Source organism: Corvus moneduloides, chromosome 6 (genome assembly GCF_009650955.1).
Source record: "Corvus moneduloides isolate bCorMon1 chromosome 6, bCorMon1.pri, whole genome shotgun sequence".
NCBI lineage: Eukaryota > Metazoa > Chordata > Aves > Passeriformes > Corvidae > Corvus > Corvus moneduloides.
In genome coordinates, this window is record NC_045481.1 from 27,568,600 (window position 1) to 27,594,133 (window position 25,534).

General features: G+C 35.6%; 1 protein-coding gene across 11 annotated transcripts in view; it reads left to right on the plus strand.

Annotated features, from left to right (window-relative positions):
* HECTD1 (HECT domain E3 ubiquitin protein ligase 1) overlaps positions 1-25,534 on the plus strand; it is a 63,251-nt gene that overhangs the window by 25,818 nt on the left and 11,899 nt on the right. For 5 of the 11 annotated variants that reach the window (XM_032111383.1, XM_032111380.1, XM_032111381.1 and 2 more), the window contains 19 exons: positions 394-532; positions 828-998; positions 2,064-2,286; positions 4,880-5,155; positions 5,259-5,335; positions 6,751-6,885; positions 7,109-7,255; positions 7,622-7,716; positions 8,115-8,220; positions 9,152-9,286; positions 9,372-9,511; positions 10,014-10,337; positions 10,754-10,920; positions 11,096-11,272; positions 14,012-14,848; positions 18,484-18,705; positions 20,388-20,521; positions 22,754-22,910; positions 23,735-23,957. In XM_032111383.1, coding sequence (XP_031967274.1) covers positions 394-532; positions 828-998; positions 2,064-2,286; positions 4,880-5,155; positions 5,259-5,335; positions 6,751-6,885; positions 7,109-7,255; positions 7,622-7,716; positions 8,115-8,220; positions 9,152-9,286; positions 9,372-9,511; positions 10,014-10,337; positions 10,754-10,920; positions 11,096-11,272; positions 14,012-14,848; positions 18,484-18,705; positions 20,388-20,521; positions 22,754-22,910; positions 23,735-23,957 — 3,885 coding nt within the window. The remainder of the gene's footprint in view (positions 1-393; positions 533-827; positions 999-2,063; positions 2,287-4,879; positions 5,156-5,258; positions 5,336-6,750; positions 6,886-7,108; positions 7,256-7,621; positions 7,717-8,114; positions 8,221-9,151; positions 9,287-9,371; positions 9,512-10,013; positions 10,338-10,753; positions 10,921-11,095; positions 11,273-14,011; positions 14,849-18,483; positions 18,706-20,387; positions 20,522-22,753; positions 22,911-23,734; positions 23,958-25,534) is intronic. The other 6 variants (XM_032111389.1, XM_032111386.1, XM_032111382.1 and 3 more) reach the window with 4 other exon arrangements.

Sequence of the window (25,534 nt, forward strand, 5' to 3'; positions counted from 1 at the left end):
AACATGGGAAATACATGACTAAAATGAAAGGCTGGATACCTCTGAGGGTGACAAAGTGTGCAGAAGTGAATTGCCAGCACTAAAAGTGGATATAGACAGGACATAGAATAGGTTTACCTGGGAAAGGGTTGAGGAGAGAAGTATATATTAGATGGACAGCGCCGTCGAATCAAAAAATACCAGAGGTGCTTTATTCTTAGAGATAATCCAGGGCTTACTAACAATAACTAATTTTGGTACCAATAACAAGAACTGAAACAGATTAAATTTCTTGTGTTTTGAAAATATTCATAAATAGAGTACAAAAGGAGTTTTTTCTTGAACCTTTTTATTGCTTTAATTATTGCTTGCTTTATCATTGTAAGAACCGGTTTTTTTTACAATCTTTTAAAGGAAAGCAAGTCTTGCGCTCATTAGAAAAATGATACATTTTTGTTCTGAGGCGCTGCTGAAAGAGGTTTGTGACTCTGATGCTGGCCACAACCTGCCCACAATACTGGTTGAGATAACAGCTACAGTGCTTGATCAAGAGGTAGGAAGAAAGAAAATGTTATCCTTTATGAAACCAGTACAAAAAAGGGAGTTATACTCAGTGATTCCATGTACTTTGTTAATAAGTAACCCTAAAACTTTTATGGTGTCCCTCTGTGACCACATGTGAAGTTCAGCATGTAAAGATATATTTAATATATATATTTAATTAACATATATATTTATTTAATTTATAATTGTAAATTTAATTAATTAATTATATTTAATTAATATATATATATATTTAATTAACAAGATCTCCTTTGTTATTTTCTTTTCATCCCAATGTATTACAGGATGATGATGATGGCCATTTGTTAGCCTTGCAAATCATAAGGGATTTAGTGGATAAAGGTGGTGATCTTTTTCTAGACCAACTGGCTAGACTTGGTGTAATTAGTAAAGTGTCAACTTTGGCAGGACCATCGTCTGATGATGAAAATGAAGAGGAGTCTAAACCTGAGAAGGTAAGTGTATGGAATTTATTTATTTGCTTTATTTGTTACTGTAAAACCGACACTTCTAGTAAAATGTTTATTGTTACAAAAATGGACAGGGCAAGGTAGGATATTAAATTAATGCTTATTGTATGCCACATGTTTTAATTGTTTTCTTCTCTACCTTCATTTTCTGTTAGCATATTATCTGCTGAGTTTTCCTATTTATACTTCTTGTGGTCAAGTTGTTTGGCACTTGATTTTGTTCAGTGTTTGGAAAGTGACTAGTAACAAAGTGAATCCTTCCTGAAGTATTCATGTCAGAAGTGTATCTTTTTTGATGTTCATGCATCAAATAATTCCAGATGTTTTAAATGTTGTTATGAAATATATTAAATATATAAAAAAGAAAATAATTTTCTGCTTAATGAAAGCCGTAAGTACATATTGAAGTTATTTATCAATTTCCAAGTCTTGTTGCCAGTCAGATGAACTGAATGGATAACAGACTTCTTCTGTTACCAATTCAATTAAATTTATAGTTAAATCTTAAGTGTATAGTTAAACTTAATTACTGTGGGGTTTGGGTTGTCTGGGTCTTTTTTGGGAGGGGCGCTGGTTTTGTTTTTTGGTGGCTAGATACTAAACATCATCTGGACATGGTCCTAGATAACCAGTCAGATAACTGAGCAGGGTTTGGACTAGATGGCCTCCAGAGGTTTCTTCCAACCTCAGTCATTTTGTGATTCTTTTCTCACAATTCAAGTTTTGAACAGAGGTGAATGTTGCAGGCAGTAAGCTGTTGTTATTGTTGAGTAGATAAAGCTATATGTGAAAGGAAACTTCTAGGAAGTATATTATTCTATTAAAGAATACTTTCAAGGATACGTCTTGCAGGAGTAGTATAGTTCCTACACTTTTGGTTTGAATAATTCTTCTCTCCTAAAGAGAGAGAAATCTCCTCCTTTTAAAAATGTCCGTGGTTTTTATGTGTTGGGGTTTTTTTGGTTGTTTGAGGATTTTTTCCTTTTTTTTTTTTCAATGGATTGGAGATTTTTGTGGTTCATGTTGTTGCTTAATACAATGTTATTGCAGGAGGATGAACCACAGGAGGATGCTAAAGAACTGCAGCAGGGTAAACCGTACCACTGGAGAGACTGGTCAATCATTCGGGGAAGGGACTGCCTTTATATCTGGAGTGATGCTGCAGCCCTGGAGCTATCTAATGGCAGTAATGGATGGTTCAGATTTATCTTGGATGGAAAGCTGGCCACAATGTATTCCAGTGGAAGCCCTGAAGGAGGATCCGATAGTTCAGGTAGATTTTTTACAATTCAAGTCCAGGTTAAGTTTTGAGACTGTTACATTTGTTTATATAATTTGATTTGAGCTATTTTGTTTTGCAGGAATTGGCTTACTAAATAGTAAAGGATGTAAACAGGTGGAAGGTGGTCAGTTAATTGTGATGCATTTTATCAGATAGCATGTGGCCATAACTTGACTTTCTTGGTGAATTGTGTTAAGTAAACATCTTGCCAGTAAAAGTATATTAACTTTTTGTTTTGATTCTTCTCCATGCGTACTTAATTTTTTCACCCCAGTCATTAAAAGCACTTTGTAGTGGCCATCCCAGGAAAAGCAGGTTGAAATGGTGATTTGTTGTTTGCTTCTAGCTAGCAGAATGAATTTGCATGTGTTTGAAGACAAAGTAATGGAAAGTTTCTCATCGAGATTGGGAAACAAATTACAGTGTCTTAATTGTTTGTTGGAGAGAGGATAAGGGAACAGACCTTATGCACTGGCAATGCACAGCCGGTTCTGATTTTCTGTACAGAATACACAACGGGTTCTAGATGCAGAAACAACCCTCCTTTTATTGTTCCATCTTTTTTTGCAGCAGTTCATGCATTTATGAACCTGCAGACATAAAGTGCTTTGCAATATTATTATGTTTTCAATTATCTTTTCAATATTGGGTGAAATAACAGAACATATTATGATTCAGGATGGAAATGAAGTATTAATGACTTCATGCATCAAGTTTGGGGCAAGAAGACAAAATGCAATATAGTATTTCTGATTATAATGCAGCTGGAAACCACTTTGAGATTTATTGATTTTTTGGTCAGAAAATGTATCTTTGCATTCTTTTTAATCAGGTTAATACCTTAAAAGGTAAACAAGTCCTATGTTAAGATACTTGTTTATCATATAATACAATTTTGAGAAGATCCATGAAGATAATTTTTTTAATTCTCATAGCCCCTGGATGCCAACTTTTTTTTTTTTTTTACTTCCCAATGGTCTGGGCAAGGGGATGAGGCTATTTCTGCACAAGATGAGTGGAATGGGGATAGCTCAGATGAATTTGGAGTGAAGGGAACTTAAAAGAGAAGTCAGATTGAGCATTTAAGATGTTATTTCAAATCAATCTTTTGAAAAAGATTGAACAAATCCCAAGTTTTTTAACAAGATGCCTAGTCTGGATATCATGGAGGGACAGGAGCTAAATGTAGGATTAAATGAGGCTTTTTGCAATATGTAGTCAAATAGACATTTACTAAGATTGCTGATGTTGCAGTGCCATTTGCCTGAACTTTAACCATGAGCTCTAAGCATGTGCAGCAGCCTTTTTTACTTAAGAAATTAATATTTGTTAACTAAAATACTACAGTACAGTATAGACTCAGAATAGTATCTTTAAGTCCTGAACTGTACTATATGTTCTGCTGTCCTAAATCATTACTGATTAATCTCATGGTAAACTTTTTAGTAACTTCACAACTGGCAAGAATATGAGGGTTGAGTAGTGAAATCTGTTAGTGTGTATTGCATGATGAAAGTTGGAGTGGGTGGGCAAGTATATATACTGTGAACAGTTTGGAAGGTCTGTACTCACCCCTCTCCATATTAACTCTATACTTGTTTTGTTTGAATTTTTAGAAAAAAAAATTCAATGCAAAAATTGAAATTTAATGGTAATTCTGAAGCTTTAATAAAGTCTCAAAATTCTGTCCAAGGGAACCTGAAATTATTTCCAACCATGTATAAACAGAATACTTTCAGTGGAACATGCTATATAATAAATATATTAAAATGTAATTATGGAAATTTGAAATTAATTAACAGAATTTTCATTTGCATATCAAAACTCAAAATTATTTTTATAAGCCTTCTTAGTGTATGCTATGAAATTTAAGCAATAAAAAACATTGTGCCTCAAGTACATATTTATTTTTGCATTAATTTGCAATTTTGTTTTGTAAAAAATAGGCAGATTTAAAAAGCCTAGAGCTTGTCATTGCAGCAGAAGGAAAACAGCAATTTTACAAATGTATAGACTACAAAAGTTGTATTTATCAAATCAGTATGCTGAAAGACACTTCTTAACTTTGAAGCTGAGATATAATCTTTAATGAGGTGTTTCCATTTTTACGTTAAATGGAATTTTTTAAAAAATTATGTACTCAGCCTTTCAATGATTAAAATATAAATATATAATTTAATAAAAACTGTGGGTTTTTTTAAATAATTTTTTAAATTTCCTGTTTCTGAAAACTCCCTTTTGAGAATAGTTCGTGGTGGGCATACTGAGATTTTTTTTTTTTTCCATTTTTTGAAGACTAAAAATTTATAATGCATTTCTTTGATCTTCCTATTATAATTGTAATGATGAATTAATACATCTGAATTTCATCTTTCAGAAAGAGTTGCATTGTTGCATTGCAGCTTTGATGCGATTGTGGAATAGATCACTGTTGAAATACAGAAATACACTAAACCAAAATTTAGGACACTTTAAATTTAATTTTGCATTGAATGTACTGAGTTGTTTTGCTCTTGAAAAAACTAAGATACATAATGATGAAAGCAGTTGTTGGAAAAAACCAAATTTGTTTCTTTTTAAATAGAAAGTAGGAGTGAGTTCCTTGAGAAGTTGCAGAGAGCTCGAAGCCAAGTAAAACCATCTACCACAAGCCAGCCAATTTTATCAACACCAGGGCCAACTAAACTTACTGTAGGAAACTGGTCACTGACCTGTTTAAAAGAAGGAGAAATTGCTATTCACAATTCTGATGGTCAGCAAGCTACAATACTGAAAGAAGATTTGCCAGGCTTTGTGTTTGAATCCAACAGAGGAACAAAACATTCGTTTACGGCTGAAACTTCCTTGGGTAAGTATGTAGGTATGTGTTAGATGCAGGTAGGAACAAGTGTATATGAGAGAGTTTTATTTGTTGCTTTTCATACCTATGAAAAAATGTGACTTTTCTGAAATATATGCTGCAGGGTCAGAATTTGTGACTGGCTGGACAGGCAAAAGAGGAAGAAAACTGAAATCTAAACTGGAGAAGACAAAGCAAAAGGTTGGTGAGCATCTGTAACTTTTATATTTAGAATTTAATTGAGTTTGTCTTATAATATTATTATGGAGGTATAGTTTCTTCTTAGAGGATTAAAATCTCTGATTTCAACTAGACACAATTTTATGTGAGGCTTGAAGGGGAAAACATCAATCAGAATGAAGTACTTCTTCAGGTGCTTTTATCCAACAGTCTTAGTAAACTCTGTCCTCCTTTAGAGGAAAACTTTTTTTTTAAAACATAGGAAAATCCAATCTTCCTGACTTGCATTTGTATGATTCTGGAGGTTTTGTGGCTTGGTTTTTTGTCTTTATGGTACAAGAAAAGAAGTTACAGTCGATACTACAGTTGTGTCAGAGGCATATAATACTTCTGTTCATCTAGGTACCAATTTCAGACTGGGTATCGTGACAGGGCGCTGGAAGTGAACAGTCTGCATTGTAAAGAGTTGTGGTAGTGAAGCAAAATGAGTAAACACCCTCATTTTAGATATCTTTAAAATTCTCCTTTCTCCTCAAAATGAGGGGGGAAAAGGAGGAACTAAGAAATCAAGTATTAAGTTCTTTACAAAAAAACCCCACAAAATAACTACGTTCTGTGATCCACTTATACCAAGGACTCAGGCTAATCTTTAGTCTTGAACTGTCTTGCAGTTTCTAACAGTGCAGCCAATATATTCTGTACCTTATATCTGCAGCATTTAAGGACATATATCTTAGGAAATGTGACACTAAATTGAAAATTGAAATACCGTGTGTAAAATGATAATAGGTGGGATGATAAAAGAAAGGCAGTGCTCTCTTATACCTAAGATTGCACTGTGTAGTTCTGAAGCTTGTGTAATGTATTATTGTAGCACATATAATGATAGTGAAAAGGAAAGATTTTTGGGGAAATTTCTTACAAAAGAAAAATGTTGTTTAATAAGAGCTTATTTAATCTGTATCTTGTGTGAACCATACTTTGTAGAAAAAGTAATTCCTACTATAAGAGGTCATATAGGGACTTTGTGTGAATTGGTTTAAGGAATGTTGATAGGGCATCCAGAAACCATATTAAACCTGCTTAATTTTACATTTAAAAAGATTACCTGATCCATGATACAGTTCTAAAAGAAAGATTGACAGATTGAGAATCATACCTTTTCCTCCTACCTTTTCTGCTGTAACTTTAATACATGATGGTAAATTTCATTTCTGTCAGTAAGATTCTGTATATTTCCATTTATTTCTCCTGTACCTTTTTCCTTTTGCAGCCTTTGCCATTTCATTATGCACATGGGTTTTTATTCTTCCCTATTTGTCTGCCTGTCATGGACTTACTTTAAAAAACGATGACCAAGGTTGCAGTATCTAGGAGTAAAATAACAGTCTCATTACAGTAAGGTCTGACTTCCGATTATCAAAATCCATTTGTAGGTACGCACTATGGCAAGAGATTTATATGATGATCATTTTAAAGCAGTTGAAAGTATGCCTCGAGGAGTAGTTGTAACACTGAGGAACATAGCAACACAGTTAGAGTCTGCATGGGAACTTCATGCAAACAGGCAGGTAAGTGTATCTCCTTTATTTTTAATGTGTGACATCAGTGGAAATCACATGATGTTCTGACTAGTCTGTCATGATGTAAAGGAGAGTCGTATGTCTGTCTGCAATGTGGGGAGTTCTAATGCATGTATTACCTAGTTAGGTACTTTCCTAGGACATTATTTTTCAACTGAAGCAAGTGGACAGACATACCTTGTTTCATGATAATGATCTTTTTGTCTTTCAGTGCATTGAGGGAGAAAATACTTGGAGAGATTTAATGAAGACTGCTCTGGAAAACTTAATTGTGCTGTTGAAGGATGAGAATACTATTTCTCCGTATGAAATGTGCAGTAGTGGCTTAGTTCAATCGCTGCTGACAGTTTTAAACAATGTGAGTTTGTAGACATAAGTGTTTAGAGAAAAACTTTTTTAAAAAAGATGAAATGAAGGCATGTGCTGTAATTTGAAAGATCCGTTATAAATGTGTCTTTTTCCTGTCTTGGTGAAAATTGGGCAGACTTGCTCCAGTTACTGGTCTACATATTGAAGAAGATAAGCTGTCACAATAGATGACTTTAGTTTGAATGAGCCTTGAAAAATCTTTAAGTCAACTCTGGTCAGGTCTAATGGCTGATGATTAGCTTTTCACATACAGACTTTAAATAGGGAATTCAGTGAGACTACATAGATGGTTTTGCCTGTATAAAAATGAAATTAATTACTTTGTATTAAATGTAGCTTTTTTTTTTCCTCTTAGAATGTTGATTTAGATGTGAAACAAGACTGTAGTCAACTGGTAGAGAGGATAAACGTTTTCAAAACAGCATTCAGTGAAAATGAGGATGATGAAAGGTAAAAATAATACCAAACCAAGAAAATCCCCTTTGAAATTGTGAAGAAGTATGGTATGTTTAAAATAATTTAAAGACAAAGTACCTGTTCTTTCCATTTCAATGGAATAAAAAATTGATCTTACAAGGCAGCATCCAATATCAAAGTAGCAGTTGAAAATTTTTATCTCTAAGAGTCAATCTATAGAACATCTATTGACAATATAAAGATGACTTGTTCATCCCTGTGCAGATTGGTATCTTTCTTACTGTGCTGTAACCATGTGACTAGAACAGATACTGTTGGTAGAAATAGCATGCTGAGATAGTTGTCTCAGCGGGATCCTGTTTTCTGAGATACTGTAGAATTTTTTTCTTTGTTTTGTTTTGTGGTAACATAGTAACTGTTCTCTTTCACAGTCGTCCGGCAGTTGCATTAATTCGGAAATTGATAGCAGTATTAGAATCTATTGAACGTCTACCTCTCCACTTGTATGATACACCAGGATCTACGTATAATCTTCAGGTAAATGCACAGTGATAACAACATATCACACTGAGTGGTGCACAACTGAAGGCTGTATGTTACACACCTTGTCTGTGAGAATCATATTCTTGTAGAAGTGGATAGAATTAGGTAAAGAACAACCAAATTTTGGCATCTATTTCTTCTAACACGTAAATGCGTGGGTGTTCCTCTACTGTCACTTTAACACTGTGAGGTAAAAGTAAATTTTGATTGAAGTGATAGTGTGTTTGTTCTTTCTTTTGTCTTCAGGTATTGTTGCCTTTATATAGGAACATGCCCTCTACAATTACAAGACAGTTATTAGTAAGAACAGAGGAATGGGCTTTAAATATTTTAAGGGTCCCATCTAGGGCTGTATGTTCATTTGGTAATACAAGATTCCTCCAGGGTCAGCAGCTTCTTATGCAGGAATCTTGGCAGTTTGGCTAAGAATATTAATTGTTTTTTCCCAGTTTGTGTGGAGTCTTAATTTTTTTCTATTTGAAAGCACACTTCAGGATTTTGCAACATGGTAGAAAAGTATAAATATTTCTGTTTTCATGTAAAATGTCTAGGAAATAGTTGCAAAAAGTTGCAAAACCACTGTTGCTGTTCAGTATTTTTGAAAATAATTTTCAGTTTCAATATTATTGTATTTGCTAGTCAACAAATAAAAGCTATGAAGACATAGGAAAAGTGAGAAGCTGTTAGCTGAATGTGTAATTGAGTCACACATTGGTTGTCGTAGTAAGGGATTGTTTGGTTAATTGGAAAAAAAGGTAGTACTAGGAAATTACTTTTTAAAGCATTTCATTAGAATACAGTGCTTAAGTTGTGCAACAAAGATACTTGATAGGCCACTGAAACCTTTGTAGTGATATACACTGTTTTGTTAAAATTCCAAAACCTAAACAGGAGAGCCTATATTAATGTTTAGCTGTTCTTTCAGATATTGACAAGGCGCTTGAGGTTTCGTTTGGAACGTGCCTCGGGGGAAACATCTTTAATAGATCGAACTGGTAGAATGCTAAAGATGGAGCCATTGGCAACTGTTGAATCTCTAGAACAGTACCTCCTGAAAATGGTGAGCTACATACCACACACAGAGTTCACAAGGAATGGTTATATTCTGCTTCTTTAATATTTGATTTCTTTTCTTTCATATGTAGGTAGCAAAGCAATGGTACGACTTTGACAGGGCTTCATTTGTTTTTGTACGTAAACTACGAGAAGGCCAAACATTTGTGTTCAGGCATCAACATGATTTTGATGAAAATGGAATTATTTACTGGATTGGAACAAATGCAAAGTGAGTTTTCCAAAGCTAGATATTTTAAAGTCAGACACAATAAACCATAATCCATGAGGCAGGATGGGGACAAAGAATTCATAATGAAATGGAATTTGTTTTTTTCTTAGAAGTGGGAGTTATCTTTTAATCACAGAATTACATTTCTTCTGGATCTGCTTAAATAATAGAAAAATATGAGTCACTTGTGTTGAGAATTTGTTTGTATGCTTCCCTAAGAAGGTGAAGTAGTGGGTAAATTTGGGTCTTTGTTTTTGCTTGCCATGGTTCTGTGTGATTTTGTTGGTTTGGGTTTGTTTTTTTTCCTTTTGCTACAGTGTTTTATAAAACCCAAACAAAGTGATGTTTGGAACATATCTAAAGTTATCTAATTACCTAAAATTATATTGATGATTTTGGTTTGTGATAAACTTTATACACAATTTACAGTAAATGTCAAATGTTGCTGAAACCAGTTTTTTTAAGTAATAATTGAACAGTACATTTCTCTTTTTTGATACAGAACTGCATATGAGTGGGTAAATCCAGCAGCCTATGGATTAGTAGTGGTTACATCCTCAGAAGGAAGAAATCTGCCTTACGGTCGTTTGGAAGACATCCTGAGCCGTGACAGTTCAGCTCTCAATTGTCACACTAATGATGATAAGAATGCTTGGTTTGCCATAGATCTTGGCCTTTGGGTTATACCATCAGCATACACATTACGTCATGCTCGAGGTTATGGACGATCTGCTCTCAGAAATTGGGTTTTCCAGGTATCTAAGGATGGACAGAACTGGACTACTTTGTATACTCATGTTGATGACTGTAGTCTCAATGAACCAGGGTATGTCAGTGTATTTTATCACTTTTCATAAAACTGTGCGCAGTTAAAAACATACTTGACTGTGGGCTAATTTAATTTGTACTGTGGTTGTAATAATATATCTATCTAAAGAAGGGGTAGGTGACAAATTATCAAGGATGGGCTGGAGAACAAGTGATTCATAGGTTCTCAGTGTGTTTCACATAATGGCATTTGTGCTTTTCTATCACTATGAATTTTGCATTTTATTTTTTGACAAAATTGTAACACCAACACTCATCCAAAGTTTGACCCTGGTGTTATTAGGTTTATATATCTTGTAATATGCATACATGATCAGCACTGTGGGTTTTTTTGCTTTGGTACTAAGGTTTTTTGGTTTTGCCTTTTCTTTTTTCCCTGCTACCTGCCAACACCCCTTTCTAATAAACTTAAAGGTCTACAGCAACATGGCCTTTAGATCCTCCAAAAGATGAGAAACAAGGTTGGAGACATGTTAGAATAAAACAGATGGGAAAGAATGCCAGTGGGCAAACACACTACCTCTCCCTGTCTGGATTTGAACTTTATGGCACTGTGAATGGAGTATGTGAAGATCAGCTGGGTAAGAAAAATAATGTGTATATCCTATTTGCTCCTTTAAAATGCTAATGAGCATACAACATAAAAATCAGTGTAAAAAAGGAGGTTAACTTGTGCAGTTGAACTTGCTTAGAAATAAGCTCAAAATTATTGCCCATTCAATACTTTCAAGTCTTTTCAACTTACATTTCTTGTAGGAAAAGCTGCTAAAGAAGCTGAAGCAAATCTGAGAAGGCAGCGACGTCTAGTCCGTTCTCAGGTGTTAAAATACATGGTTCCAGGAGCTCGTGTAATCAGAGGAATTGATTGGAAATGGAGAGATCAGGATGGAAGCCCACAGGGTGAAGGCACTGTTACAGGAGAACTGCATAATGGTGAGCATGAGTTGCCTGAATTTATAAATGTCTGTTGCATTAGATCATGCAGAATGGGTAGTGTTAAAGTATTTCTTTTGTAATGTCTTGATAAAGTTGATAAAAGTTTTAAATACTTTGGAGGGAAGAAGCTTAAAATACTACAGTTGTTGGGGTCCATCTGTGAAATTCCATTTGAACGCATGAAAAAAATTCTTGCTGTAAAGGAAACTTTTATACAACTTTGGTTAATTAAAACACTAAACTGTTATTAAAATATGAAACTTATTTAGACATTTGTTACGAAGTATATGAAGGTGAGTGATGCAAGCTGATAAATTAAGCTTTGGGCCTGCAAAATCTATGATTAACTTCTTCATTTCTTCCAGCTGAGCATTTGCAATATTTTTCTTGACTTTTGTTATATCCTATACCTTTCCTACCTTGCAAGCTTCTTTGGGATCAAGTTTTTTTTTTTTAGTTAAAGCATGAAAATTTATTAACTTAAGGAGCAAAATAAACCCTGCAACACCCACGGAAGTCAGTGCTCAGTAAAAGTTAAGTTATTGAAGAGGCTCCAGGGGAGGTGATGATCTTGTCAGCTGAACATACTTTCTACCTTTTCCCTTCTCTTCCCCCTATTTTGAGGTGTATAAGACTTGCCTTGTTTCTGAAGCACCTTCAGCCACTCTTAGGTTCATTCTTTGTCAGACTTGAAAGTTTCTTGTAGTTTATTGAGGTGTCAGCTTTCAAACATGGAGAAGTCCAAAACACAGTCTCTTAAAATGATTTGAAACTGAACTTTATTTAAGATGTTCAGTATAGCTTGTAGGGAAGTCTTCAATCATCCATGTATTTTTATCAGATGCAACAATATCCATAGCTACATTATAATTGTGAAGATCTGAGGTGTTATTGGTGAGTAGTATTCTACCAAATCAGTGGTTTTATTCCTATGTTCCAGTAAAACTTTCCCACTTAACCATAGGTGAAATTGAGGTTCATTTATCAAATGGTGATGCAAACCATCTCATTCGTGTCCCAGCTTTCTTTCATATAGAATCTTGAAAATAGTATCTCATTTACTTTTTTGGTCTTTGTTCACAATTTTAGACAAATTTTATGTTGTTTTAGGCCTCTAATGATGGAGCAGTACAACTCTGAGTACATAATACGTACTTAAAATTTGTTCCGATTTAAAACCGCTTGTAATTAATACTTTAGGGAAAGGAACTATACAAAACAAAAACAGTTATTTAGTTATGCTTTGAAAAAAAATACCAGGTTCAGATATTCATAAAAGGGAAAAAATATACTCTCGAACTACAGTATGGAGCAGTTTTTTGTATTTGATAAAAAAGGCAAATAAATTGTAGAAGAAAAAAATTCAGATTTGCGTCACAATTTTATCCTTCAAAGGTTTAGTGACATGAAGCTACTCAGCTATAGCTCATGAAGAAGGAACTAAATCATACAAGAATAACATGATCTAAACCTGCTCATTTGGGGATGAGATGTCTGCTTATCATATCTTAAAACTTTATCCATTTTTAACTACTTTTTCTCCAGAGTGATATTTCTAAATAGCAAATTGCCTGTGATCATCTGTTTCAGTCTAGGAGTATTGACTTTTGGGTATTTGAAAGCTGAAGGTGCACCTGACAGTAATAAACGATTATTTTACTTGATATTAGCTCTCTTCTGTTTTAATAAAGAAAAGTATGTGTGTATCTGGACCTGATACTTGTTTTGACTTTGTCTGAGATTGCAGAAGTAGACTAAACTTTAGGGATTTCATTCTTGAAGGAAATGTGTATCAATTAAAATAGTTACATCAACATTTGTTGCAGTTAAGTGAGAAATACTAGAAGGGATTTTTTAGGTGACTCTTAGATCATGGTACATATTTAGACAAGTAAAAATAAATTTTGCCCCCATTTCTGCCCTAGTTAGCTAAATTTTGCATGTTACCCTCATTATTGCAGATTTATTATATTTAACTCTTAAGAAATTCTGCTACTCAAAATAATAATTTAATAAAGGAACTGAAGAGTAGCATTGCTTTGGAGTTTTGTTCTGGTCCCAGGCTAGTTTTTTTTCTATGAAACACATTCTCTTTGCAACCCTGAAATTTTACTTGAAGTAGCCCTTACCTGACTGCCATAAGACTTTTTTTATGAATAAGGAATGTTTGAGTCAGTATAACTTGCTGAACTAAAAAGCTGTGTATCAGTAAATTAATTCTTTCACTTTAAGAATAAGAAATCTCAAACTCAGTAGTTTCTTAACATGTCTTCTGTTGGGTAAATATGCTTATCCACAAGCATCCAACAAAGAAAAATGTTACTGAATGTCCTTGTAATAATTACAGCTTCTTGGTAGATACTAACAAAGTTACAATACATTTTAATATACATTTCTGTTATTAGAGAATCCAATTTTGATAAATGCTAATAAAATTTTGAGAGATCCTAGTAGGTCAGGTTCCTTCCTGAAGAAAACTTTATTTTCAGCTGGATTCTGTGACCCTGAAGATGAAGGTGGCAAAAATGAGCAGCCTCTAAATTGACAACATTGCAAAATACTAAATTGTTTATATTTAAATACTTATTTTTTAATTGGCTGTAAGGGTCACTTAGTGATTTCATTGATTCAGACATAGAGCCCTAATGAGAAGCTGATCCCACATTGTGGAGCTACTGTCTGACACGCCTCCTGTCTGCTTTCTGCTGGATCTCACAAACTCCTGTCCCTTTCCAGGCTGGATTGATGTCACCTGGGATGCTGGTGGCTCTAACTCTTACCGTATGGGCGCAGAAGGAAAGTTTGACCTCAAGCTTGCGCCAGGGTACGACCCTGACTCAGCGGCATCACCCAAACCTGTTTCATCCACTGTTTCAGGCACAACGCAGTCATGGAGCAGCTTGGTGAAAAACAACTGTCCAGACAAGACGACTGCTGCTGCAGGCTCCTCAAGTAGAAAAGGAAGCAGCAGTTCTGTGTGTAGCGTGGCAAGTAGCAGCGACATCAGCTTGGGCTCGACCAAAATGGAGCGGAGATCAGAAAGCGTATTGGAGCAAAATATAGTTTCAGGCACTGACGTCCATGAACCAATTGTTGTTCTGTCTTCCGCTGATAGTGTGCCTCAGGCTGATATAGGGTCATCTTCCAGTGCGAGCACCAGCACCTTAACAGCGGACATGGGAAACGAAAATGCAGAGAGGAAGTTAGGTCCTGATAACTCAATACGTACTCCTGGGGAGTCCAGTGCTATATCCATGGGAATTGTTAGCGTAAGCTCTCCTGACGTGAGTTCAGTCTCCGAACTGACTAATAAAGAAGCAGCTTCCCAACGACCTCTAAGCTCTTCGGCGAGTAACAGACTCTCAGTCAGTTCTTTGTTGGCTGCTGGGGCACCCATGAGCTCCAGTGCAAGTGTTCCGAACTTATCATCTCGAGAAACTTCTAGCCTGGAGTCCTTTGTACGAAGAGTGGCAAACATAGCACGTACCAATGCCACAAACAACATGAATTTAAGCCGGAGTAGCAGTGATAACAATACTAATACTTTGGGAAGAAATGTTGTGAGTACTGCAAGTAAGTAAGCAATTTTTATTTTTAGTTGAGGATTTTGTTTCTTTGGCTTTTGTTACACTTAAGTTTGGATTGTGTTGGCCTAACAGAGAAATGTACTTAGAGCAGCCTTGACCTTTTGTATACCTGTAGAACTCTTGAAGGACTCAGAGTTCCTGTCAGCTGAAAAGTGTTACATTGCCCTGTGATGTCAGATTACACTGTGGTACCCATCAAATAGAAAGAAATTTGAAATTGATGTCCATTACAGGTTTAAGAAGAGGGTATGGTTTAGACCAAGAAGTTGGAAGTCTAGCAACAGTAGCTAATGTCAGGTACTTAGGCTTTCTGCTCTGTGTAGATTTTGCATATTCACCTTATACATGCCAATTTCTATTATATTTCCATTTTCCTCAGGAAGGGCAGTTTATGCATATTGTGAAGTGTCTGAGTATAGGAGCTAAGAACACAGTACAAAGGAAAAAGAACTACAGTATAATGAAATGTTAGCAGATTCCTGATTCTGTCAAGCTACATAATATAATGTACTCTAATACTGTGTGTTTTCTAGAGATGGTATGGTCATTAAGGCTTAGATTCAGTGAACTGTTCAGGTGCATTAAATGTAAGGAAGTTTGTAGTTAACTGTTTTAAACGACATATACATGCTTAAACATTTGCATGTTCTCAGATTTTATGTAGGATCAAGGTATTAGCAAGGTAAGTTGTAAACCTGCTTGTTGCGAGTTCACTCTTTTTTGAGCGTGCTCCCATCAAAGTTGTTACTTGTCAGGTATTTTGTTCTCTGATGGTGATAGTATTTTAACCAGAGAACTGCATTTCATGAGGTAGGCAAGTTAGAAAAAGTGAAATTACCCAAGCTAGAAAAAACATAAATTTCTTGTTAAGCTTTCATGCTTGTCATGGTTGTTAGTGTAGCTGGTGAAGGGTTGGAGTGGCTGAGGGTTTTTTAGCCTGGAGAAAAGGAGGTTCAGGCATTATTGCTCTCTACAACTGCCTGAAAGGAAGTTGTAATGAGGTGGGGGGCAGCCTCTCTTCTCAGGTAAGAAGTGACAGGGGAGGTTTAGATTAGATACTAGGAAAAATTTCTTCACTGAAATCATGGTCAGGTGCTGGAATGGGTGGCCCAAAGCAGTGATGGAATCACCGTCCCTAAAAGTGATCAGAAGTTGTGTAGATGTGGCACCTGGGAATATGGTTTAGCAGTGAACATGGCAGTGCTGGGCTAACAGTTGGATTCAGTCTTGGAAGTCTCTTCCAACCTTAACAATTCTATGATTCTATGCTTCCTTATTTAGAAATGTGGTGTTTGCTTTTAGCATTTTTAAATGTTTTTAAATACTGAATGTTCTCTTTTTTTGTTGGGGGGGATTTTTTTTTTAATGTTGTTGATTTTTTTTTTTTTTACATTCATGTTGTGATACTAGGGGTGGGGCAGAAAGTCTTTCACAACCTGCAATAAAAATGTAAATAAGATACTCAAAGAAAGCTTGCCAGTAAACGATCCCCTTTTAGACAGATAGTGGCTCTGCTTCTGAAGTACTTTTGTATTGAGGGGAGAGAAAAGAGACCACCTTTGAAAAACATGGTAAAATATTTCAACAGCATATATAAGATTTCATGGATGTTTGATACCATACAGTGCAAAAGTTAGAAATAAGAACGGGGCAACTTAAAAATTTAATTCTGTGATAAAAATAGCCATACATTCTATTATCTTTCATGTAGGAATTATTTTGGTTTATACTTTTTATATGAATAGAAACTGTAAATGTTAACTCATATTGCTAAAAGAGATCAGAGACTAAATTTGAGCAATCTCACCAGAGTTCAATTAGAGCATTGTAAAAAGCTTGATTTTTTTTTTTTTTTTAATTTATTTATTTTTGGGGATTTTTAGCCTGTTCAGGTTAAAAAAACCCAACCAACCAAACTAAATACCAACCAAACCAAACAAAAAACCCCCACAATCAAACAAACCATGCACAACAACCCAACACCCCAAAAGTCAAGACTGAAATCATTGTTAGTGATGTAAGTCTTTCTGGACTTGCTGTACTGGTTCCATTGAAAACATCACTATTTGCCAGAAGCTAAGTGGTAGCTAGGGTAGCCGGTTTCAATTTGCTCTTGAATTCAGAGCAAACAGAATGCTGATGCTTAATATCTTTTTCTGTTTATTGTAACAGCAGAGAGTTTGCTGTTATTAATTAGCAGAGGGTAAAAGATGTGAATACTGAACAATGTATTTTCAAGCTCTTGAACAACAAAAGAGAAACTGGTTTTTCATTTTCGTGCTTTCATAGAGAAGAACATAAGCTTATTAACAACTCTAAATTTAAAATTTGCACTTTCCCTCATTATTACACTAGTGTTTCATACCCTCCCTGCATTGTTACATTTTTATTTGCAGAATGTTAGGTATGTTCTTAAGGGGCTGGGATGTGTGTAGTAGCTGTATGTAACAGAGAAGGAAAGCAGAAACAGTAACATTTATTTTTCACAAAAAGTTGCCAAATGCCGTTAGGGGAAGAAGCTTTGTTATATCCTTCTTCAAGAGTAGTAACCTTTGCAAACTTTGGTGATAATAATATGAAATGCAGAGGTGTTTGTTTTGTTTTTTTTTTTTAAGAAAGCAGTGTCTCAGTTTACATAAATGGCAATAATGAAAATGTTTCTTTTAAAACTGCAAAACTTACATTTGATAAAGTTTAGAAAAAGTAGATTGAAAAACCTAAGGCTTAAATTCTTAGTATAGATGACCTCTCAAATTTTTCTCTCCAAACTTGTGATTAATCTCCTTGTTTAAAGATAAGCATGTGAGAACAAGTTTTGCAGACTGGATTCTAAATGTGTAGTTGCACATAGGTATAACTTATACTCAGTTATGCACACTACTGAAGTTCTTTCTGTTGAGTCTACAGTGAATTCAGTCTTGTTTCAGTTGTTAACTAAAATGCATTTACTGTTTTATTGAATGTACAGTAAGGTAACTTTTTAGTTGTTGCTTGCTTATTCTGAAAACTATTTCTATAAATCATCCAACTTAAGTCATACATTTCACAGTGCTGTCAGTTCAGGCTTGTTGACTGTGATGAACATATATTTTAGTAGTTGTGTGAAAAATAACAAGTCAGAGCTGATTTAAGAACCTTGAAAAAGTGCATATTCATCACAAGTTTCACATTTGTTTTAATATGTTCTCTTCCCAATTCACTTATATATGTAGTTAACTTGTTTGCACTATATAATACGATAATTTAGATGTTAAATTTCATTTTAGATTTAAAGACAGATCACAATGTTGGAGTAACAGATTTCAGAAATTCTTTACATATGTTGAAAATGAAATTAAGTAATTTCAGATTTATAGTGGGATTTTGGGGCTTTATTTGATAAAATTATTTATCTTAAATGTTTGCAAGGGAATAAGCTCAGAAGTGGGCATCTATGTTGTAAGATGCACTTTTGCATTGGGAAACCCTTCCCCTTTATAGTCTGTTGCTCTTTATTATAAAATAACACACTGATAATTTTTCAGCCCCAAATATATTTTTCAACACAGGAGTCATGCATGTAAGTTGTACTCTTCAAGTCATCAAATCATTTATTTTATCTTACCATATCTTTATCTATAGCTTCTCCTCTTATGGGTGCCCAAAGTTTTCCTAATCTGACTACAACTGGTACCACATCAACAGTGACCATGTCTACATCCAGTGTTACTAGCAGCAGCAATGTAGCTACAGCAACTACAGTTTTATCTGTTGGTCAGTCGCTTAGTAATACTCTAACTACTAGCCTAACATCAACATCTAGTGAGAGCGATACAGGGCAGGAGGCAGAATATTCTTTATATGGTAAGTTTCATTTTTAAATGAACATAAGCATTAGACTTCCCATTAATGACTTTTCCTTTTATCCCATTGTTATGATTTTCTCATATAGTAGTTTACTTACTGAAAAGTATTTGAAAGTTGAGCTGTTCATGTGTTACTAGTTCTGTAAGGCAGTAAGTAAAATAATGTTAACGTAGTATTTCCTTCTGTTCTCAAATCTTTATTTTCAACAGTTTCTATCCTATATTACTATTATTTATGGTATAATTTATCTAGGCACTTGAATATTTTCCCTCCTCAAGTTTAGTTCCTAATGTAGTTTGGGTATGTACTTCTAATTACAGTCAAAATGTTATTTTTTGTTGCGTTGTATAGGCATGCTACATGCACAGTCTGATGTACCTTGTATTAGGCACATTGTACCCTTAAAATAGCTTCCAGGTATCTCAATACCATCATAGTAATTGCAAAAAAATTGAAAAAAATACAAAAATTGACAGGAAGAATGAAATTACATGATTTACAAACAGATCCAGAGTTCTGTGAATGCTATACCTTAGAAATAGACTTTAGGACAGAAGTTACTTGAGGCGTATGAATACAGTGAGAGAAGATTTAGATAACTCGGTCGGTAATACACAGGAATCGAGCTGATAAAATGAAGTCAAGAAAAACTTGGGATGGATATGGGAAAATACTCCCTACTGTAAAGTTTATTGAACTGTGAGATATTCTTGAAAGAAAAGATACTTGATTTATTTAAAATATTGTTCAATTAAGGTTGTGTTCTATTTTGTTGCCTATTGAAATTGCTTGAAAAATTTCTGGTAGTTTCAATGGGTATTGGAATTGAGCTGCTTGGAGGCAGTTGATTAATATATCTGCGTATACTGTTTCCCTTTGCTCTTTTAATTAAGTCTAATTTGATGTTTTGATTGTGTGACAAGTCTTAAATTATATCACCAACAACTGAGCAAATAGAGTGCATTCAAGTATCAATAGGGGTGGTAGCAACAATACAAAGGGTGTTTGGGTGGTATAAATAGTTTCTATGTGCATAGAAAAGTGTAGAAGTTCAGAGCTTCATCCCAGTCCACTTGGATTGCTGTGAACTTCCTTTCTGGTTTTGGGAGGTTGTTTTTTAAGTCTTAGTGCTAAGTGAGTAAAATGGAACTTGGCCTTCAACTTCTTGTTACAGTAATTAATTAGCAATTGAATCTTTAAAATACCACTCTTAAATGTTTATCTTACATGTCCTTTATATTGTAAATTAAGGTCTAAACCACACATTTTTTGTGGAAATTACATCACTCACCTGTTTTTAAATTATTGAGACATAGAAACAGATAATACGCATTTGTACACCATTTTTGGTGATCTTTTGTAATCTAAAGTAAGTGTAATTATAAAATACTATAAGCAAATGAGAAACTGATCACTCTTGCTGATCACTTTTACCAATAGTAAGTGCTTTTATAGTTATTGACTAGATCCCTGGACTTTTTAACAGGTATATGCTTTTATCACAGCTTTTATTCCTGTTATGCAATAGGCAATGTTTTAGTTTTCTCTTTCTGGTTTAAGTAAGATTTGCTTTTTCACTCTTTCCAATGCTGTGGTTCTTTAATTTTAAAAATTCTGCTTTAAAAGTTATACTTGGCTTTTGCTCTGTATGTAAATATATATATATGTGTGTGTTATAGATTTTCTTGATAGCTGCCGAGCTAGTACTCTGTTGGCAGAGTTAGATGATGATGAGGATCTACCTGAACCAGATGAAGAAGATGATGAAAATGAAGATGATAACCAAGAAGATCAAGAATATGAAGAAGTTATGGTATGGTATAGTTAGCATAGGTAGTGTCTTAATTGATTAACAGCTGCATTAAAAATCCACAGATTTTTTTTTTTGCAATAGGAAGTCCTAGCTATAATATCTCCATTAATTAAAACACATTTATTTAGATTTACTTCATTTCTTGCATGTAGTCAAAAACACAAGAAAAGTGTTTTTAAACACCAGGATACCCGAGACCTTATGGGTCAGAATTAATGTTTTAAAACCAGGCTGGGAACAAGTTGACAAGACAGTAGAAATGATGGATCAGTAGAACTGATAGTTCACAGGCTGATGAAATGATATAACTTTGTGGATACGCTGCTGTATTTTGTAATGATTCAGTTCTGGCATGTGTTTAACTATAGGCCTGTATGAAGCAAAAGTTTGCCAGGGGAAATCTCTCGCTTCTCAAAAAAATCCCCAAAACCCCAACAAAAAAAACAATGGGATGGGGGTAAAACAAAACCCAGCATGGTAGTTCACATGGTTCTTGCTTACACTGTCAAGAGTTCTGGCTTTTCATTTGGTTGTTCTTTATTGGTATGAATAATGCTTGGCCTTCATGAATATTGCAAAATCTAAGAGGAAAAATATAAGGCTTCACTAATGCTAATTTTATGTTTTACAGAATAAATATAAATACTGTTTTATGGAATTACAGAAACTTCATCTTGTAATTAATATGTAAATATTTATTTCATTTGAACCAAAATATTTAGCGTTTTAACTTACTGTAATTATGCTTTTAAGAGAAACTCAAGTACATTACTAAACATCTTTTTTCACCTTCTCCACAAAGGTACAAAGTTAGGAAAAAACCAAGCCAGTACTACTTAAGTGGATCTACAATGCAAGCAGTAACTTTAGTTTGTACAATGTTGAATAATTAAAAAAATTATTAAATGGAGTTACTATTGTTCATGGGAAGCAGCAGAAGTAGCTAAAGTAGACTTGGCTTGAGATTATACAGCAAGAAGCAGGTCTGGAAAAGAAAATTTTTCTTTCTTGGGTTCCAGTACTATTCCCTTTGATATACCATGTAATTCTTCTCAATGAGGAGTTGAACAGATTAAAAGCTTGTTGTAGAAAATTCATAAGCAATTAATACTTGTTAAAGCTTATTGAAAATTAGGTACTTTTCCCCACCAAAATAGTTCTAGTATTTTGATATTTGATTTAATCTCTGGATAAAATGTGTATACGTTATGTATCAATATATGTATACACTTTGGAAAAAAGTGCTTCTTGTTTTCAAAAAAATTAATTTGTTTGTTTTGACATCACTGGGTATATTTGAACCTCTGGTATTACAAAGTTTGTGGAATACACAAAATACCTACACCAGCTTTGCTGGTCTTCAGTACTCTGTATTTTCCTGTGTTCTGGTGCTTCATGGAAACTTTAATTCTTTCCAGAAACTATAAATACACCTGTTTTAGGGTTAGTCCATTTATGTTAATTTCTGTGGGTTTGATAATTTTGATTCCTGCTTGACCAGTTAAGTGGAACTATATGTGCCAGCTTTGATTTATTTTATGTTGATTTTATAGAGAAAATTAACATAATGAAGACATAATGAAATGATGGAATGGGTAAGGTTGATAAGAGCTGCAGTGGGTCATCTGCTCCAACCTCCCTGCTCAAACAGGGTCGTCCTAGAGCACATGGCACAGGATTGTGTCCAGATGGTTCTCGAGTATCTCCAGTGAGGGAGACTCCACAACTTCTCTGGGCAACCGGTCTCAGTGTGTGATCACTCACACAGTAAAATTCTTACTCGTGCAGGTGGAACTTCCTGTGCATCAGTTTCTGCCTCTTGTCCTATTGCTTGGCACCACTGGGAAGAGCCTGGATCCATCTTCTTGACACTGTCTTCAGACAGTGATGAGGTCCCTTCCCAGATGACTCTTCTTGAGGCTGAACAGGCCCATCTCCCCCAGGCTTTCCTCATAAGAGAGATGCTCCAGTCCCTATGTCATATCTGTAGCTTTGTCTAGGCCCTCTCCAGGAGCTCCATGTCTCTCCTGACTGAGGAGACCAGAACTGGAAACAGCACTCCAGATGCAGCCTTACCAGAGCTGAGTAGAGTTGCAGTTTAGTTTGTGACTGTTTGTATTCATAAACTTACAATTTTTAAATAAAATTATTCTCTTTAGAAGAATCAAAAAAACAACTAGGGTTTTTGGGTTTTTTGTTTTGTTTGGGTTTGTTGTTTTTTTTTTTTTTTAGGAAGAAGAGGAGTATGAAACCAAAGGAGGCCGTAGAAGAACATGGGATGATGATTATGTATTGAAACGGCAGTTTTCTGCTTTGGTTCCTGCTTTTGACCCAAGGCCTGGTCGTACTAATGTGCAACAGACAACTGACCTAGAAATCCCTCCACCAGGTATGCTGACAAGATATGTGATGCTTAATCTGACTTTAGGGTGGAGATTCACTGTTAAGGGCCCACTGCATCTGGGGATCCTATCACTACTAACCAGTACAGCTCTTGCGGCTGTGTGGCTTTTCTTTGCTTAAATGAGAGTTTCATCTACCTCTGCAGGTCTAAGCATTATTGAGGGAAAAGTAAATTAAGTGCTGTGTAAAATAAGCATGATAAATGATAAAATCTCTTGATATGATAAAGATGTGATAAATACCTTGATATGTCTGGTTCCACTACAGGGACTTAACTGTGTTAAAGCTACACAGAATAGCTTTGGAGAGGGCGTGCTGAAACAGTGCAAAGCCAAGGCAGGGGAAGGGTAATGCAGTGATGAAGCAGTGTGAACGATCAGCAGCACAGCACCTGATTTTGCTCCTTGGCTCTTTAGATCATTCTTGTTCAGCACTGTGGATATACTCAACGTTCGTTACAGAGAGGAATAAGTAGGTTTTAGCATATGTGCAAATAAGCCACTGCTTATTTTGAAGAACTGAAAGGAAGATACTGTGTATGAAAAGAAGAATGCATGTGCTGTGATAATATCTAAGGAGGTGTTACCAAGATGCAGGGATCAATAGGCATTTCAGAAATTCCTGTTAATTTTACTCCCATAAAGAAATTCTTCAATCATAATTTACTTCATAGTTAGAACTCAGTCTCGTCTCTTTGGCATGTGTGCAATAAGTCATTGCACTTCCTTATTGAACCATGTTATTGGTGTTTAAGCCACCTTGTCATGCATTATATATTTTGTATTAAGGGTTGTCAAATAATTTTTGCAGGTACACCTCATTCAGAACTGCTGGAAGAGGTTGAGTGCATGCCTTCGCCACGTTTAGCACTTACCTTGAAAGTTTCAGGTCTTGGAACAACTCGAGAAGTAGAACTGCCCCTAACGAACTTTCGATCTACCATCTTTTACTATGTACAGAAATTGTTACAGCTTTCCTGTAATGGCAGTGTGAAATCTGACAAACTTAGACGTATTTGGGAGCCAACATACACGTAAGCTTACCAGTTCATTATTCTGTGTGGAGAACACTGACTGATTAGGAAATGGATGGGAAACAATGTTAATTTTTTAACTCCTTTGTGATAAGCAATGCTAGAATTAATTTTCTTTTTGTGTTTGTGTCAGGATGTTATTACTGGTTTTAAAACTATTGCTGTGCCTGAAAAACCAAAGAAAAAAATCATAATCTTTAGGGATCTGCTTGGAAAAATCCCATGGGGTTATAGTCCTAGCGAAAAGAGAAGTCCAGGAGAGTTGACTGATTTTTTTTTTTCAAGGATCATGTTCTCCAGACTCAAGGACAGTCCATCCCAATATGTAGGAAGTCAGGCAGAGTCAGTAGGAGACCTGCGTGGGTGAACAAAAAAGTGTGAAAGGGAAGCATGCAAGGAGTGGAAGATGGGTCAAGTTATCTAGGAGGAATCTCAGTTGTCCCAGCTTGAAGGTAGAGCATTAGGAAAGCCAGAGCACATCTGGAGTTGAATCTGGTGAGATGTGAATGGCAAAAGGTTAGTGAACACTGACTCGACACATAAGTCCATGGGACCCCATGGAATGTACCCAGAGGAGCTGGCCACTCTTTATTATCTTTGGAAGGTCATGAGGATTGGGAGATACTTCTGAGGACTGGAGAAAAGGAAGTCTCATTCCTGCCTCCCACAAAAGCAGGAAGGATCTAGGAAACTACAAACTGGTCACTCTTTAATCCCTGGAAAGGTGATAGAGATAGTCCTGGAAACCATTTTCAAACAATGAAGGATATGGAGGTGATGGGAAGTATGTGGCATGGATTTATGAAGAGAACATCATGCTTAACCAGCATTATAGCCTTCTACTATATGCCTGGCTCAGTGGATGAGAAGAAAGCAGCAGATGTTATTTTCCTCGACTTTAGGAAGGCTTTCAACGCTTTCTCTCTCACTGACAAACTTAGAAAGCATGGACTAGATAGTGTCTGAAAAACCCCTGAACTGCCAGGCTCAGATGGTTGTGGTCCTTGGTGTAAAGGTCCTTGTTGTACCCCAAGGGTTGATACTGGGTCCAGGATAGTTTAAACATCCATATTAGTGGACTGTATGATGGGACAGAGCAGACCATCAGCTTGCAGGCAAAACAAAACTGGGGAGGAGTCCCTGTTGGAGCAGATGGTTGTGCTGCCGTTCCAAGAGACGTCATCATGCTGGAGAAATGGGGAGACAGAAGCTTTGTGACATTTCACAAAGGGAGATGTAAAGTCTGTCAGCTGGGGAAAAATCTGCTTGTGCTGGTTCAGGCTGGGGGTCAGCTGGCTGGAAAGGAGGTTGTTGAAAAAGGCCCTGAGGGTCCAGGTGGACGTAAAGTTGGGTGGCATGAGCCAGCTATGGACCCCAAGAGCAAAGATGATCAACAGCACCCTGGGCTGCATTAGGAAGGTTGAGTGAGGTGATCTTCCCCATCTGCTCAGCACTGGTGAGACACACCTGCAGTGCTATATCCCAGTTACATATAACCCAGCTATGGCTCCTCAGTACCAGAGAGACATGGACATGACTGAGTCTAGCAAGGGGCTGCTAGGACGATTAAAAGGCTT